Below are 18,401 nucleotides of genomic sequence, written 5' to 3'. Positions count from 1 at the left end.
ATTTTGCAAATTTATTTGCAAAAATATGTGAACACGACTTAAATAAAGTCGTGTCCACATATTTTTGAGCCATTTGTTTGGATCGATATTTTTGCCTTCGACTACGTACACTAAAACAAAGATTGGTTCCTGTATAAGTGGTTATGATTTTAGTTACTAGGCAGCGGCAGTCTTCTCTTGTGGATACATTCGTGTATAAGAGGGGTATTTGTGGGCGAGCAATAAACTGATTTACTGCTTCCAATGTATCATTCCACATTAGTCCAGAGTGGTGCCTGAAAAATAAAAATGATAAAAAAAACTGACTTTATTATGCGTTTAAAAAAAAAAAAACTTTATTTGCTTAAAATATGGTACAATGAGATGGTATAGATAACATATTTCTGAACTAAAACATATTCTTACAGATTGTCATTTGTGTCTCTGTTTTTTAACCGACTTCATTTGAGCCAATGTTCAATGTATATTTTGTAAAATTTAATTATAAAGCCTAATAATACTGGCTTGCTATGTTTCACGCCCAACCTCTATTGGATATGCACGTGCGCCTGTTTCTAAACAGGCTTCTGATAGAGACGATCACAATCGACCTAAAAGGAAAAATATTTATAATTTATTTATAAAGGCGTGGGCGTGAAATCACATTTTTAACCATTTGTTGTACAATTTATTGAAGTCATATCAAAGTTCGCTTCTCATAAAAGGCTGTGGCGGCGGTATTGGATTCCTATAGTATCGGTCGTAGATGTCATCCCAGAAGCGAGCCCTAAGCTCCAAGAGAGGCCCTTTTAGCTTTATCTCTTCCCCAAGTTCCATATGAGGTGATCGGTCGGCATTGGCTGATGGCCAGGGTGGTAGGTTTGACCCTTCTGGGGCTGGATTTCTGCAAACGATATGTGAGGTAACATTAATATGCTGTATTAAAATTTTCTTCTGGTAACATTTCATAATGCAATTATTCGCAAACGTTACTCAACAATATTAATTTTGCAGCTAACGATAAGACCATATATTCAATATTTTAAAATTCTTACCCAGTGGTTATGAAGCTTAACCAAATGTCTCTAAGTGTCTTCCTCGTTTTTGAATACTCTTCACTTGCATCTACTGTTATAATATCATAATCTATATCATGCACTGCCACAGACTGAGCGCAGTGAGGTGCTCCTTTTAGTTGTTTTATAAATGTAGGAGCATTGTCCGGAAAAGGTGCAGTTGAGTGGAATGTATACTCATACAAGTACAACGAATCACTGCCAGCTTCCACTTGCAATTTCACAGATCTCAGATGTGGATAAACGAACATAATGTCAGAGAAATAGTCAACATAGCTTTGGACAGTTTCCAGCCCAACTGCCTTATTTCCAAAATAAAATTCTTTGATGACTTGTGCAACCTTGTCGCGCTCTTCTTCATCCTTGAATTGTAAATCTGCTGGTAAAAAGTCCGAAAAACGTTCATTCATTTGCTTTGACCATTCATCAAACCTGTACATTCTCATATATCCCTCCAAATTTGCAAACCCGTATAAAACTGGAACTTTTTTGTATTTGCCCTGCTTTAATATATTTACAGGTGAGTCTTCAAGAAACGTTTCTACTCCGATGTTACGTTCTACACACGGTACAAAACTAAAAGAAGAATCTTTATTACCTAAGAATACGTCTGAGGTTAATAAGTCGAATGAAGCTCTTTTATAAAACTCTTCTAAAAGCCTGATATTATCTACTTTAGTAAAGTTGTTGGCCTTCGCAAAATCTTTTGCGGTTTGCATTGGATCTATTTGGATACTCCAAACGCCAACACCTGCTCCGCTTTCTGGTATAGCCTTATTGTAAAGACCTTTTGTCTTTTCTGATAGCATTAGTAGATCTACCGCCGAAGATCCAGCACTGCTACCGACAAGGGTCACATCATTAGGATTTCCTCCAAAGTTTGCTATGTTCTTCTTTACCCAAAGTAGCAAGGCAACTTGATCTTTCATACCCGCGTTGCCGGGAGCCCCTTCAGTGCCTAGGCATAGGAAGCCATGGATTCCAAGACGGTAGTTAAAATTTACTGCCACTATTTTTTTACTCTTCACTAAACTCTTTTGTGACATTGTGTTACCCGATCCTAATTGGTAAGCGCCTCCATGAACATAAACCATTACAGGTAGATTCTTTTCTTCAGTATCAGGTATTAGAACATTTGCTATTAGGCAATCTTCTTGCATAGAGTATGAAGAGAAGTCAATTGGCATCTCAGGAGTTGAGCCTTGGTGACAAATGATTTTATCATTAACTGCATCTAGAGGTTGTATCCATACGGGCCCAGGAAGAGGTGCCTGAAATTGAATAAAAAAATAACTTAATACTTATCACACAATACCGGAGTACTGATAGAAAATAACCTAGGCTTAGGTGATTGGATATTGATAGTTACAGGTGTCGCTGTCAAATTCCATTATATATGTAGATTGCGTTGCAGTCTTGTCGCATTGCCGTCGCGACTAGAACGTTAGATTGATCGCTCATTTTATCAAGTAGATTGTCAGTAACATCGCCTATTGCTACAACGTTGCAATAGTTACGCTGCATGAGCAAAGATTCAGATATTTCTTTAGAATGAAAGTAAATAAAACACCAGGAAACAATTATTGTTTGCTTGTCTCACCTGAAATTTATTGGCTCCAGTCGGTGCAGTAGCGTAAGGGATTCCGTAAAACTCAAAGATCTCATCATACTTGTATCCCCGCACCGGTCCCTGTGCGGTCTTCACGACACGCGACTCCCGCGCATCCTGCCCACTCACTCCATACACGGTTAACACGATTATTAGGAGATCCCTTCTCATTTTACAAGCCGTACCTATTTCGTTTGAATTAACCGTCCAGTAGCTGAGTTGTCAAAGTCTATACTAAATCATAAATAATATTGGACTAACAAAATTATACTTTTCTGCCAACAATTGTAGTTCTTATTGCAAGGTAAGAAGGTCTACAAATAGACACATTTAAGTCTTCATTAGTACGAGTATGAATAATTATATGTACCTAATTATACAGGAAGTAGCACCTATCCACTTATAAATAAAGTTTATAATCTACCCTGTAAACTAATATGATAAGTAATGATTACAAGGCATTAATATCACAAGTGCAGATAGCAATAAAATTATCTATCAAAACGAAGTTCAGACAGAGCTACAAAGATGTGTTTTTAGGTGTACGAGTTATATTATAGCAATTTTGTAGTTCTTCTTTCTCGCGTTAGCCCATTTTTGCCACGGCTCCTGAGTGCCTGGGGTCCGCTTGACAACTAATCCCAAGAATCGGCGTAGGCACTAGGTTGTACAGTCAAGGGCATAATTATTATACACGGTGTTTCCCGTAACAGGAGCAATAAATTAAACTGGAGGCTGTACGATTCAAACTGACCAACATTTGTTCAGCAACTTTTTAAAATTATGAAATTTTTAGATTATAACTTTTTCATACTAATTTTATTTTATTTTCAATGTACGCAGCCATCTGTGTGTTTGCTTGTCACCCTTTAAACATTACAAATTTTGCAATACATTGCGTCCTAGAATAAACTTTAAAGTGTAAAGAGAATCAAAACACAAGTTATTTTTAAAAGTTGCTGAACAAATGCTGGTCAGTTTGAGGAGTACAGCCTCCAGTTTAATTTAATGTTCCTGTTACAGGAAACACCCGGTATATATAGGTACATTCCCAAAGTTTGAAAAATATGTGTACGCTCTTACACCTTAGACGGCTTAGACAATAAAGTCGTGTTCAGATATTTTTGAGACATTTGTATATTTTTGCCTTCGACTGTACGAAAGCAACTGCCATCTGACCTTCCAACTCACAGGGTAAACTAGGCCTTATCGGGATTAGTCCGGTTTCCTCACGATGTTTTCCTTCAACGAAAAGCGAATGGTAAATAACTATTATATGATATAGCAATTATGTAGTTACGATACTTACATATTACATTTTATAGTTTTTACTTTTGTTTGATAAAACATAACGCATAGAAAAATTAGACCAACCTAACTAAGGCAAAAGATTATAAACTAGGTAACTACATTAGCAACTATTATTTTTACCTCAAGCCATATTAATTAATATAGCTGGAATTGAAATAAAACTATGAAAACGGATTATATCGCGTATATCCGTTTTCAATATACGCGATATAATCCGTTTTCATAGTTTTATTTCATGAGTAACTATCGCGGTAACCGAAGACAATATTATAGCTGGAATTGTCATGCCATATTTAAGTCAATTCCAGGCAGTTCATATAAATGAACGGTTTGGTAATTATTCCGCAGTTGAAAAAACTGTTATTAACAAAAAAAAAAAACATACTAATAACTATGATTAAATTCAAAATCAGTTTACAATTAATTAATATTAGTTATTTCCCTGTAATTATCTTATACCTATAGGTAAATATATTAATAGCGGGAAACATTGTACCGTTGTTGACAACTCAGATATGAACATCCTTGAAGTTAATCAAGAGTCATTTAGTTATCTATTTGTAAACCTTTGATTTATTTTTATTGCAACCGTAAGTATCTGACATTAATAATTGTGAACAACTTTGGGAACAAATCAAATTATTTTATTAAATATTTTGATTTGTGTTTTTTAAGTAGTCACACTACTGTGTATCGAATAATTGTGACAATAATTTAAACAACAAATGATAATAAACATCAAATGATAATTCAGTGAATTTAAGTGTTGAGACGATTATAATAATTCAAAATTACATTAAATTATTCTCACGTCATAATTATATTAACGTTGAATTATTATAGTACACCTAAGTTTTACTTGTCCTCGCACTTTTTAAACGTCAAACCAAATTACACCCGTCAAACCGGAGTATGTAATTTATGAAACTTTCTCAATACAAACTCAAGAAAAATCTTACATTACTTACTTAATTTGATACCGTAAAGTCAATATTCTCGGGTCACTGCAAGCAAACTACTTCCAGTGTCTAAAGGTACAACCAAGACTCATTTCACTGCGAAAACTTTAAAAACCCGCAAGCTACTCCTTCGGGAAATAAGGGGAGACAACTAAATTGTTTTCCGAAGAGGCTGGATTTAAAATTCATTACTGCTGCCTTCAGAGAAGCTGAGGACGGAATGTAATGAGAGAAGTAGGTATAGTTCTATTACAAGGTAGAATGTAACATTTTAGAACTCATTCATTCATTTTTCATTCATTCATTCATTCATTTTTTTTCCTCAGTCACCCGTTGACCACGAACGCTGTAAAGAGTTCGAAACGTCGGGATGTATTATAAATTCAATATACGCGATATAATCCGTTTTCATAGTTTTATTTCATTTTAGAACTGTTATATTTTATTTTTCAATTGTTTTTATGTGTAACCTAAGATACAAGTGATTAAAAAACGGGTACGGAAATTAGATATTCATAATTAAAATCATATTAATAAAAACAATTATTGTCGGCAATGTCGGTATCTCTTCAGCAATTATTTGCATGTAATTTATCTATAAAATTTATAAGCAACAACATTTTACCTACCTGCTGTTTACCTTACTATGGAAAAGAGATTCAATGGAGAATACATTAAATAGTTTACAATAATTTATGAACGATTTAATGAATGAATGAATAATATTTATTTCGAGTAACTATGGACTCATACAAATTTGTTAGTAGACTTACCTACGTTCCTAAATGTTAGTACTTACCTAATAATTAACTACCTATACCTAAATACTAGCCTTATCAAAATTACCATTAAGAATGACACACCTGAACGGTCCGGTTCTGGGCCGAGACGTCCGACACTGTTTTCTATGACGGGTGATATGTGATCATGTATTCTATAGAAAACGAGGTGTCGGAGGCCTCAACCCGGACCCGGACCGTTCTAAGTAAGTCATCCTATAATGGCGCTCTCATAGTAATTTAGTATGAAAGCGTTTGATGCATTTTGAGTAGATAACAGCAATATGCCTTGTCTTTAAATGTACATACATGGAGTGTTTAACTCGGGTGAAGGGGCTGGCTGGACCCAGTGCGTAAAGGATGGAAGATATTTCGATTAATTGAAATTTCCCGCAGTCAGAATTGCCCCGCTAGACCTTGTGTTTTATGGACCAATTTTACGTAAGTAGTGAATTTTTTATTATACAGATTTTGATAAAATTTGGTAAGTTTTATGAGCTCATTCTGGGCGGGATAAATATCTACGAAATCCCAATTTGGCATACAGTAAAATTGTACTTATATTGTACGGAATAGGAAACTTTACATAGGTGTACCTATCAAATTTAACCGAACGACGACAAAAAACCAATAACAAAATTAAAATCTGCTCTTATGTACTACTTATACCAGTCATAAACCACTTGTCTTTCTTGATTTTCTTTTCCTAGAAGAGTGCCTGCGTGGGGTGGGGTGAGAAATTGTGTGTTCTGGTCTAATCAGCAGCAGAAGTTGCTAAGCGGGCGAGGTGCTCAAAATTACCTTGACGCGCTTTTATTCTCTTAACAATAAAGACGTGTCAAGATCATTTTGAACACCTCGTCCGCTTAGCAACTTCTGCTGCTGACTGTCCAAGATTACGCACTTGAACATATAAGTAATTAAACAACGACGCCAATTCAAACATACGCTGTGATATTAAAATGATACCCAAATGGTGTCAATCGCCAACCGTGCGTCTCGCTTGCGCCAGTAAATGTACGAACAAGTACGAGCGAAATGGCTCGAATGACATCAATCAGATATCATTTCATTGTCATAATTTATGTATGAATTGGCCTCAAGTAGTCAACCCTCAGAACTTGTGACCGCGAGCGAGCAGAGATTGCATTAGTTATCTGAAACTCTGCCCAAACAGACACAAGTTACACAGTCCGGATTAACATAGGGATTGACCTGACAGGGAATTGTTGCTATGCCATATTTTAGCCGCAATCTTGTAGCTTTGGAAATAAATGTATGTAAAAAAAAGCATTCCACGAAATTGTCTACCGTTATCATGTACAAACGCGAGGTATAGGAGTTTATTTTTCTATTATCTCAATGGATGTGAAAAATGCTCAGTCAGACTTGAAATGTGGAAAAAATATTTTAAATTATTTTGTTAGGAGAAAACAAAGGAGAGGACAGGTTCATTCTGTTTCCAAAAAAAATACAATGCTATATTGTGTGTCGTAATCGAAACTAGGCTTATTTTTTTTTTATTAAATTACTTGGCTTATTTTACAAGTTAAGTAGAAGCACTAAGCTATTTAAATTGTTAATAAAAAAATGGCAATACTTACTTAGTATAGAAAAAATTGCAAAGGTTAATCGAGGCACGCAGGAGGGAGAATTATACAATGAAGCCAAAAACACAGAATTATTGACTCTTTTTTTTATTGTTATGAATTTTACAAAAGCTGCAAAAAGATCGTCTGCCACGATGACTATTATTGTACAAGTCGAAACTTCATTCGTTTGCTATTTTTCAGTAACTTCCTAACTAATTCTAAGAAAAAATGTTATAATTTATACACATAATGTTAATAATTAAAAAATATAAATAAAATAGTATGTGACAAAAGTTCTATCTCAACATTGTAAGCTTCCATTCGTTTGGGCATTGAACTCGGAAATATCCTACCATTTTAAGAAGGTATTATAGACAGCATCGCCTACTTAGTTTTACTACATTATTCAACGTCCCCATTTCGTTGTAAGACATCATTGAGCAGTTTAATTTCAACAAAAACCAATCACCACGTTTATGGAACATTCCAACACAGCGGCCGACTTCAACAATATTCTTTGCCATGGCCGTTTTGGTGCCGGTGCCGTGTTATCATATTTTACTTTTTATTAATGTAGCAGATTTAGAGATTAATGCCAGTATAATTTGACAAGGAAGTGGCAGTCATAACGTTTCTATCTCTTAGAATTATTTATTCTTCTACACTATCGGGATTTTTTAATGCTTTAATTTATGACAATTGGTCCCATCCCATAATACTCGTATACTTTGTTATGGCAAAAGATGAAAATCAATGTAATAAAACCTTATAAAGTTAATTACAGCCAAAGCAATGCCCTTTCTGACTAAATGACTATTAAAAGAAATGAACATATTTTATTAAATATACTTACGTACCTAATAGGAAATGTTCATCCCTGAGCGCTACGACTTGTAAAAATGTTTATTACTTATTTAATCCATGCCGCGAGCTTTCCTGTATTCAAATGTTTCTCCTTTGGTTTTGAATTTTTCACGCTCTTTCTTATCATTATTGGACCATGCAGAAATCTAAGTACTAATATTCAGTAAGTTATTTATAAATAAGAATCATATCGTGCTATTTAAAATTGATTTTGTAAATATTCCGATTTTTTTATTATTATTTATCGAGTACACTAACTTTCACCTTTTTTTAAACTATAAACGATTTCATATTGCGTAAACCAGATGTGTAATTATGTTTGATAGTCTAACATCATATCTTTAAATAATAATATACGATGGCTTATAATAAATTATGATATATTTTTATCTTCTACCAGTCCTGGATCGGGTGGGATGGTCAACGTCTTCGAGGCATGTTTGGTGGATTCCGTCATTTCCTGAAAATAAAATTATCGATTACATACATTATTAGAACTGAATAGTGAGTACATACATAATCATACAAACATGGCCATTCAAGGCCAAAACATTGAGTAAGTTTAGAAATGTGGGGAAATATCGTGACTGAACATTCCGAAATTGCGTAAAAGCTAATTAAGAAACCAGTGTGAGCTTTGAGTATTTGTCATATTTTTAAGGCTTAATTTAACTTACATGTTCCGATTCGAGTCCATTCATTTCTTGGAAAGACCTGGTCATCTTCTGTGCCCTTTTCTGCGCAGATGCAGCCCTTTGTTGCAAAATCTGTAACGGATTAAGGTATATTATTTATTTTAGTATTCTCTATACTAAGTTTACTACTAAGTTTAACATGAAATGATTCCCAGTGTATTTTATTTTATTGACATTTGTATTTTTGACATTTGTATATATAACAATATTTTATTTTTTAATGTGCGATTTTGTTATTCAATGTAGGGTGTTGTGTATTTTTAATTATATTTGTATTGTAATTTTTGACATTAAAGATTGATTGATTGATTAATTAATTATGGTCACATTGGTATGAAATTATTAGGTAAACCTAAGCTAATATGCCTAAACCAATTTTTATTAAGGTAAACTCGTAAATTACGAGTAAAACGACCTCACTTAATTTCTGCTCGATCCAGTGACTTGATTTAAAAGTATAAATTAATTACAGAACTAAGGAAAATAAAAATTTCTAACTCCACACCTCCTTCACTTCTCCTCCCCTCTTCTATTCGGCTTTGGCCAGTTTGCCCGACAAGATGTCTTGCTGCAGGAATTTAAGTAAGCATTGAAAGTGGGGTAAAGGCATAACAAAACGCTCTTAACTTCGCCTCTATCCAGTCACTTGATTTAAAAGTCAAAACGAATAACCGACCTAAGAAAAACAAAACAAAGTCCACACTTCCTCCTCTCCTCTGTTCGGCTTAACTGGCTATAGCCAATTTGCAGAATTTTAAGTTAGCGTTGAAGGGGAGGCAGAGGTACTAGCGACTGGGTACTTAAGTTGGGGCACTTATTATACGTCGAACTTTAGTTTTTTTTAATACCACGACGGTGGCAAACAAGTATACGGCCCGCCTGATGGTAAGCAGTCACCGTAGCCTATGGACGCCTGCAACACCAGAGATATTACATTCGCGTTGTCGACCCTTTAAAAACCTGTACACTCCTTTTTTGAAGAACCCCATACTGTAGCCCCTCGGGAAAACCTCGGCAGGGAGCTCATTTCACAGCCGAAGAGTACGCAGGAGGAACTTTCATTACCTGTTGCCTTCTCTGTTCGGCTTCGGCCAGCTTTTCCTCTATATCAGGCAGACTAATCTCTTGCTGCGGTGGATGCAGCAGGCGTTGGAGGTGCGGAGGAGGTGTTTCTGTCCGCTGATGTGCGTCGAACTCTTCCAAGGGGATTTCAAAGGCGATTGCTGGAAAATTATACGAAGACAGTGATCAAGATCATTTTGCTAACCATTTTTTTGGTAGGGGATTAACTAAAATAATATTAGGACTAAAATATAGAAAAATTTAAAGCACAACACGATTTTAGTTATGATAAATCTATCTAAGAGAATCCGAAGAAAAATACTTATATTAACTGAGCTATGACACGTATGACAATTCGAACCCACAATCGTCATGCTAATTATTATAACATCACTATCATTATAAAAAATATATAATACATGTAAGGTATCCCTTCTTATACAATTGCAACTCTGGTAGCCCAAAACTTAAAATGCTGGACTGTAGGTACAAGCAAGTACATTGAAATACTTAACAAAGTTTTCTAATTACAGTGTTCAGAATTACATTAGCCGGTATTCTTTGACAATGAAAAATGAACTACTTAATAGATTTTCTCTCAAGTGCTGCCTCAATAGCGGTACTTAGTCGATTGGAAATAAAAAATGTAGCGCGATTAGAGTTGAAAGGATTTACGCGAGCGTCTCTATGGGGGCCTTTTAGCGCACTGAATTTTAAAGTTGCAATATTAAGAGTTCTGAACTCGGTAGTTTGCAACCGTTTCAGTGGTGTTTCTGATTGAGTTCAATAGTATCTGTGGTTGAAACAACCCTACTCGCAGTTGTATTCATTTCAAATTTTGGTGGATGTATATTTTTTTGTTTTTATTAATCATTGCTTGAATAGTTTAACATCAAAATAGACAACACAGATGGCACTATACAATAGAAACATGGGATTTTAAATTAAGGATCAAAGTGCGTCTGTAGTGCAAATTATTACATTTAAAATAAAATATTAATCAAAACAGTGCCAATAAGAATATGTAGGTATCTATGTACATATAAGAGTATTTAACATTATGCATTATAAACAGAAACATACGTCATATAAAAAAAACCTTTAAACACAAATCGAAATAATTTATAAAATAATTTGTTTTGTTCCCTGGTTAAATCTTAACATTGTTTTATCGCAAAGAATGTTACGAAAACGCACAAAATGGAAGATTAAAAAAAAGCTTCGCTGTAAAATACTGAGGTACTTAAGTACAATTTTAAATAAGCATTATAAGCTTAAACGAGTAGAAAAAAAAATACAAAGTGATTAATTATGACTAAGGTTTCGTTTGAAGTGCTTTTCGTACCTCAACGTTACCGCAAAATTTTGTAAATTGAGAGCGCTCGTGAAATGTAGAAAAATGTTACAAATGAAAAGAGTATAAATTATGTAAAACAAGCTGATTGTCTTTTATTGAATTTTAACACAATTAGCATTATTGTTGCCGTGTTTAGCGTTCCGTACCCAAAGGGTAAAAACGGGACCCTATTACTATGACTCCACTGTCCGTCCGTCTGTCTATCTGTCCGTCTGTCACCATGCTATATCTCATGAACCGTGATAGCTAGACAGTTGAAATTTTCGCAGATGATGTATTTCTATTGCCGCTATAACAACAAATATTAAAAACAGAATAAAATAAATATTTAAGTGGGGCTCCCATACAAGAAACGTGATTTTTTTTGCCGTTTTTTGCGTAATGGTACGGGACCCTTCGTGCGCGAGTCCGACTCGCACTTGGCCGTTTTTTTTAGCGTAGGTAATGGTACGGAACCGTTCGTGCGCGAGTCAGACTCGCACTTGGCCGGTCTTTTATTTTACTTTTTGTAGTTAGTGTAGTTTTTTTGTGTAGTTAACGACTTTCGTGTGCATCAAATATTTATACAAAAGAAATATTTAATTTGTGTATTAAATATTTATGTATTAATTGTGTTATAAATTTTAAGATTATATTTGACACAGAAAAATAGAGTGAGAAAGAAATAAAGAGAAATATAAAACAAGAGAAGTAATTAGTTTCACTTACGGACACCGGTATGCTCTAAAATACTTGTTGATTAGTAAGGGGCTTAACATTGAACGAATAAAATTAAATGAACTTACCTGCGCAATTAAAATACGATGAGCATAACCTTACATATATGTACATATAACATTTAAAATTTGCAGTATCATTTCATAATTTAATTTAATTTAATTTTTATGAATTAGTAACTACATTTTATACAGAAAATATATATAAATTAATAAATTACATATAATTATTTATTTAGTTTATTTAAGGACCTCTCTACTAGTAAAGCACTCCACCATATTTTCCTAAGTATCTCTATCCATTGTCTTCGTAATCCAGTCCTTTCCCTCTAACTATCTCGTCTGACCACCTCTCTTTCGGTCTTTCGGTTCTAATAATAAGTGCAAACTTACTGCCAAAGCAATGGTTATTCAGCAAGGAGTCTTGATTTAAAATAATTATAATAAAAATTGTATTAGCTTATGTTTTCTTTCTGCTTTTGTTAAACTAAAAACTACTTGTTGCTACGGAGGAGCGGGGCTTCCTGATACAGGTATAATATACTTAAAAGGAAGTCCCAACCTACTACCTTGTAATGTAACTTTTTATTAATGAAATAAAATATTTTCATTTTCATTTTCATTTTTTTCAATACACAATCATATTCACAAAACGCTAAAAAAATGGTTGTTTATAAAGTCGATTTACAGTCGATAATTTTGCGTGACAACGTCATGTCATAAGAAAACATTGATGAAAAGGCCGTAACGTTACCATGGAAATCTGTCCACAACGTTACCATGGAGATCTGTCCACAACGTGACACTTTTTCGTGCATGCTACCGGTGTTCATCGATTTATAAGACGTTATCACGTCAGAATAACTGTGGTTTTATCTGTGTTTACTTAAAAGAGTACGTCTGGAATGTCTGTCAAGTTACACCAGTGACTTCCCTCGAATGCGGCTGATAAATTATTGTCAAATTTGAATAGCAATGAAATAAAACTATGAAAACGGATTATATCGCGTATATTGAATTTATAATACATCCCGACGTTTCGAACCCTTTACAGCGTTCGTGGTCAACGGGTGACTGAGGAAATATTACAAAGTGCAAAAATACCCACATACTAAAATAATGAACAATCATAGACTATAAACTTTAAGGCTGGTTGTACATGCAAAATCGGTTCATAAGGCTAGTTATACACTACAATTATTTTCAAGTAAAGATATATATATATATATATACGCGATAAAAACTGAATAGCAATCTTAAGCGCTTCTAGGTCAGTTGCTCTTTTACATTTGCCAGGCGCTTACATGACAAATTTCTTCACAGCTGCTCCGAAACTATTGGACTTATTAAGTTGAAATTTAGTACTGCTGGGGAACCCAAAGATGGACGAGTAACACGAATAAATGAAATATTAACTTGGCGGCCATGTTTGGGAGATACCTGAGTAAAATTTTTAAACAAAGTTTTTCCAACTATCGTGTCATATCACAAATGAAAGGGCTTGATGTGTTTGTTTGTAAGAGCTACATTTTTAATTACTGTTATAGGCGTCTATCCCTGCTATCCTGATGCCAACAACGCGTTCCATTCTTAGGACGCACAATATTAACAAGTATTAAATAAAAACGTGATCGCGTGATACTCACGAGGTTTCGGTTTAGCCGGCGTTTCTGGCAGGACCACCGTCGGCAAGCCATCGTCGTGGTGCCCATTGGCACCATTCGCCTTGCCGTTGCCATTCGCGGTGCCATTGGCGCCCTCAACTGGCACCACGTTGCCGGATGATCCGCAGCCCATGGTGGTATCACATAATAAGGGTGTCACTTTTTAGTCCTTATTTGATTGAAATGTATCACTCACTGTATTGTCTAGCTATAGTTTGGTTAGATAAGCACTAAAAAAATTTAAAAGTTGTGCAATTTTGAATTGTTTCTAATTGATAAAGGTGTTAGTTAAGTGGGAAAAGCTTGAAAATAGAGATGAAAAAAATCACATAAATAATAAGTACTTACATAAAAATTACCTTAATAGTTGAGGATGAGGAGGGGATATTTTCTTAATTTTTTGGATAAGTTTCAATTGAATGAGATACAATTGCACTACTGTTTAAATCCGAAAAATACCATTCGAAATAAGTCGAGTATAAGTGTATTTGATACAGCATAGGTATAGGTAGGTACTATAGTTCAAACGGGAACGACATCAAACGAAATACTTTCACAATTAGTTTTCAGTATTACCAAAGTGTATTTAATATATTCATTAAATAGGCACGTTCATTTGTATTTCGCATTTGTATGTTGCTGATTTCAACGCAAGTGATTCAGCTAATAGCAATATCTAATTATTAACATACAACACATAGAACTCAACCCGCACAGAAACGTTAAACAAAGCCTTCCAAACATGAACTTTATAGATTGGCCCCATTGACGCTCAACTCAATACGTCAAATTCAAGTAACAAATGAAAATCGGCATCCCAGAATCAGGACACCGCCTAAACCCCATAACCCCGTTTCGAGTCCAATCCATTAGAAGGGGAGTGTTATTCCGACGAGTCACTTCCTCGGGTAACACAGGTGATAAAGGCCCTACATTTATCATTATCCTACTCGGTTCTGGGTCAGGCGGATTTCGAAACGTGGCGTTGGCAGTTGACCCCTTTTTGCGTTTCTTATTTCGTAAGGGATAATTTTTAAAAGGGTACAAGGTGCGACAGCTGTACCTTTCCGCAATTTACCCTTTTAGTCCTTTACTTGTTTCAAGGAGGTAAAGCATTTTCAGCTACCTACAGATCCTAAATTAGTAGTCTTTTTTGTTGTCGATTTATTTCTCGCCAGATTTTGATAAACTTTGGTGAGTTTAAAGATCTCCTCATTGGGACAAAGAGTACCTATGTAATTTTCCGTTGATAACGCAAAAAAAGCGTTTTCTATTGATAGTTATGTGAAGCATAAGTCCCCTCCAGACTATGTACGTGAAACGCGGCGCGACTTCGCGGAGCGAACATATAGCGACGTTGACGTATGACTCCACACTCGCACAACTTCACGGCAATTGCGCAGTTTGGGCAATTTAGCTGTTTTTCCATTTTGTTTTGTTGTAAAACCATAAAATATAGCTGCTTAATAATATAATCATAATATAATTAATATTTATCTTGCCACGCTTCGCGCTTCGCGTCTCCTTTGACGCGGGCCGAAAAACCGATAAAAAACGGGGAACAAGGCGCGAAGGCGTGAACAATCTGCGAAATCGACGCCACACTTCGCGGCTTCGCGCTGTGATTCGCGCACGAGTGTGGAGGGCCCAATACATAAGTGCACCTATCAAACGTAGAGTTCTAACAATTTTGTTTATATTGCCTACCGCTTACTATTCGACAAAACCTGTACAACTTCATATAAATAATACCCGTTAACTATCAAGTCACATCAAACGATAACGTAAAGATCGAAGAAAACCACTGTTTTTCCCTCGAATAAATTGAATCGGAAAATATATCGGAAAACGGCCAATGATTGCATTTCCCTTGTTTACTGGAGATGGCAAAAATCGCGCACTTAGCAATTTAAATTTAGAGAACGGCTGCCGCAGACCGCCATGCTGAATATATTTAAGGTAGATTTGGGTTTTGGGGATTCAATGTAGAATTGAGATCTTAATAACAGTAATGCAATCCGACTCGACTGTTTATCTTTAGCGTCATCCAAAAGAAACTGAGACCTAGCAAATTATGTTGCTATCTACCTACCCTACTTTATATAGCCAGTGAGGCGCGTAGTAGAGGTAAACACGTCTCATGAAACAAAATGATGGTTAAAATTTTGGCTTCCCGCCTTTAAAACACGTTTTATGTTATCAATGTTATCATCCGCGCGTCACTACGTTTTGTGTTATTAATTTTGGTGCTTATATCACAGAAATTTTAAATATAAAAACCATGTCTCACAAAAATGTGATTGTTCCCATAATCCAACTGCTGTTACCACTGTTTCGCCTATAGTTCCATTGTATTAAATTTCTAAAATTTCTTATAGTACTGTACCTACCTACTCTTATCTGCTAATTATTTTTAACAATATTATATCTAGGCACCTATTCAATTTCCAATCGTCTTCATAAGTTCGAGAACTGAGCCCAAGTAATTAACTTCAATCAATCAAGTAGGTACTTCATCTATTTAGTTCAATCGGATCCATCGGAGGGTATTGTAGTAAAATTCTGAAAACACATTCCATTTCATATTCATGGAAAAAACATTGTTTCGAACCTATTCCGATAATTACTCGCAGTAGGTCAAAGTAATGATATTAAAAATCACGCAATGACTCGTCTATATCAGATTATGGCTTTGACTGCTTTGAAATATTATATGTCGTCACGACACGTTGTTTCGAATTATATGCAATGACGATACTTTGTTTACCCATTTTACTCAAAGGGATTTTTTCACCGTTTGGCTGCTGCTGCAAACGGTTGACTGTTTCTGGCGTGTCAGAGGACATTTGTTTCATCTTAGTTATTGAAGCTACATTCATATTCAACAAAACAAGTAATTTGATTTATGGACTTTATGGTATTTGAATGTACCTAGAATTCAATCAATAGATTAAAATTGAAATGTATGTCATTTTATCACACTGTTGATTTTTGAAGTGAAAACTTCTTTAGTTAGACCAAGAAAAGTGCAACGATTTTGATAGCACACGCAGTGCAAGTGTTAATTTATACGTCATAACTTCATAGAAGTTGGCGGAGACGGGATGCGACATGTGTTAGCACATTTGCTGTGTCCCTTTTACTCCAATGAAGGCGTAATTAGAGTAACAGAGAAATATGCCCGCAATTAGCGAATTTTATTCGCAGTTGCTACTAAAGCGAACCCTGGCTGCTTTAGGGCCGATTTATACATTGATAAATGTTGAGTGCGAGATCATACATTAGCTTGACCATGACATAAAAGTCATGTTAAACAGTTAAACGCATTGGCGACATGCCCCGACCTTCGTTTCACCAAGTGGCGGTTCCCACAGATATTCGCATGTGGCGACCAACCCATAACAGCTGGTGTGTCACTGCAAGCGCTTGCTGATATTTGTGTGATTGCGAGTATTGTTATAACAAAACCCCGTCAATGGTGCAACTACACTTAGCAACATCTGCTATACCTTGGCCTTATATGGTGATAACATGAAACCGTTGGATGAGTAACGAACTAGAACAGCTATAAGTAGAAATTTGATTAGAGCTCAAAAATGACCCCACGGGAATTGTGCCGCGACTCCGCGAGCGACTGTACTGGGCGCAGCTTGACAACGATAAATTTTTGCAATATGCCACGCAAGAGGTTGGTATATAAAATTTTATTTTAGCCAATTCTAACCAATCACAACTTTTTTTTAAGCGGGTTATTGTGTATTGGCCCATTAGGTAATATTCAAAGCTGCGGGAGAAGTATACCTATTTATGGACAAGGGATAACTTTCAGTGACATGTGTCACTTAAGTTTCAGTCACATGAACCGTTCTTTGAAGTCAAACAATGTACGGTACTTCGTCTATATACCGGGTGTGGCCTGTAACACGAGCAAATAATTAAAACATAGATTGTACAATTGTTCAGTAACTTTAAAAAATTATGAAGTCCTTAGACTTCCTATTTTTCATACAAAATAAATATTATCTTCAATGTACGCCATTATCATTGTGATTGACGATTGACGTTGCTTGTCACGCCTTAAACATAACAAAATTCGCAATACAATTGCGTCTTAGAATAAACTTTAAAAAGTGTATCAAAAATCAAAATAAAAATTATTTTTTAAAGGCCTTATCCTTAATCCTTTGTCGATGAACGTCTTTTAGCCATAAGCCAGATATATGATGCCTTAATATAGAGGTTGCATACTTGCATACCATCGCATAGCTTTTAACTCATTACCTGCTAAGCTAAAGTCGTAGCGCTACACCGTAGCCGTCGTAGCACTTTGTTTCAAAGATTTGTCGTGAACTAACAGAGAAACCCTAATGCGAAAGTAAACCTCCTCTCGCTCAAACCGCTGAACCGATTTAGATGAAAGGTATGGAGATAGTTTTACGCCCAGGAAATGTCATAGGACAGCGTTTATCAATCATCATCATCATTCCACGCAGACTAAGTCACGGACAGAAGCTAGTATTTTATAAATGTGAAAGTAAACAAATTAAAAAGAAATAATTAAATTAATTTATAATAATTAAAATTAAAATTAGTTTAATTATTCTTTAATTTTGAAGTAACTGTGTCTGTCTGTTACCTGTTCACGCTTACACCGCTGAACCGATTTAAATTAAATTTGGTATCGAGGAAGTTTGATACCTGAAGGAACATTGAACTATTATTACTAACGTATATAACC

The 18,401-nt window shown here is 35.2% G+C and overlaps 2 protein-coding genes across 2 annotated transcripts; both read right to left on the bottom strand.

Moving 5' to 3' along the window:
• Window positions 1-429: 429 nt before the first annotated feature.
• On the bottom strand, window positions 430-2,877 carry LOC134744755 (esterase FE4-like). The gene is made up of 3 exons (XM_063678671.1): window positions 2,656-2,877; window positions 1,035-2,326; window positions 430-883 (listed from the first exon to the last, which is right to left on the bottom strand). Exons 1-3 carry the CDS (start codon window positions 2,833-2,835, stop codon window positions 682-684), a joined length of 1,674 nt encoding a protein of 557 aa, XP_063534741.1. The 5' UTR covers window positions 2,836-2,877; the 3' UTR covers window positions 430-681.
• Window positions 2,878-8,542: 5,665 nt separating this feature from the next.
• On the bottom strand, window positions 8,543-13,807 carry LOC134744917 (uncharacterized). Its single transcript, XM_063678865.1, has 5 exons — window positions 13,646-13,807; window positions 11,992-12,006; window positions 9,930-10,087; window positions 8,847-8,936; window positions 8,543-8,629 (listed from the first exon to the last, which is right to left on the bottom strand). The coding sequence occupies exons 1-5, from the start codon at window positions 13,794-13,796 to the stop codon at window positions 8,543-8,545; spliced, it is 501 nt and encodes a 166-aa protein (XP_063534935.1). The 5' UTR covers window positions 13,797-13,807.
• Between the last annotated feature and the right edge of the window lie 4,594 nt (window positions 13,808-18,401).

The sequence above is a fragment of the Cydia strobilella genome, chromosome 10 (assembly GCF_947568885.1).
Source record: "Cydia strobilella chromosome 10, ilCydStro3.1, whole genome shotgun sequence".
Taxonomy (NCBI): domain Eukaryota; kingdom Metazoa; phylum Arthropoda; class Insecta; order Lepidoptera; family Tortricidae; genus Cydia; species Cydia strobilella.
This window is presented reverse-complemented; position numbering and strand designations above follow the sequence as displayed.

Excerpts from the sequence above, each read along its gene's own strand:
- LOC134744755 (XM_063678671.1), bottom strand. The coding sequence starts at position 2,835 with ATGAGAAGGGATCTCCTAATAATCGTGTTAACCGTGTATGGAGTGAGT. Across the intron at positions 2,327-2,655 it reads CTGGAGCCAATAAATTTCAG|GCACCTCTTCCTGGGCCCGT; the intron begins GTGAGACAAGCA and ends ATTCAATTTCAG. Across the intron at positions 884-1,034 it reads TTAAGCTTCATAACCACTGG|AAATCCAGCCCCAGAAGGGT; the intron begins GTAAGAATTTTA and ends TATCGTTTGCAG.
- LOC134744917 (XM_063678865.1), bottom strand. The coding sequence starts at position 13,796 with ATGGGCTGCGGATCATCCGGCAACGTGGTGCCAGTTGAGGGCGCCAAT. Across the intron at positions 8,937-9,929 it reads CCGAACAGAGAAGGCAACAG|ATTTTGCAACAAAGGGCTGC; the intron begins GTAATGAAAGTT and ends AATCCGTTACAG. Across the intron at positions 8,630-8,846 it reads ATGGACTCGAATCGGAACAT|GAAATGACGGAATCCACCAA; the intron begins GTAAGTTAAATT and ends TTTTATTTTCAG.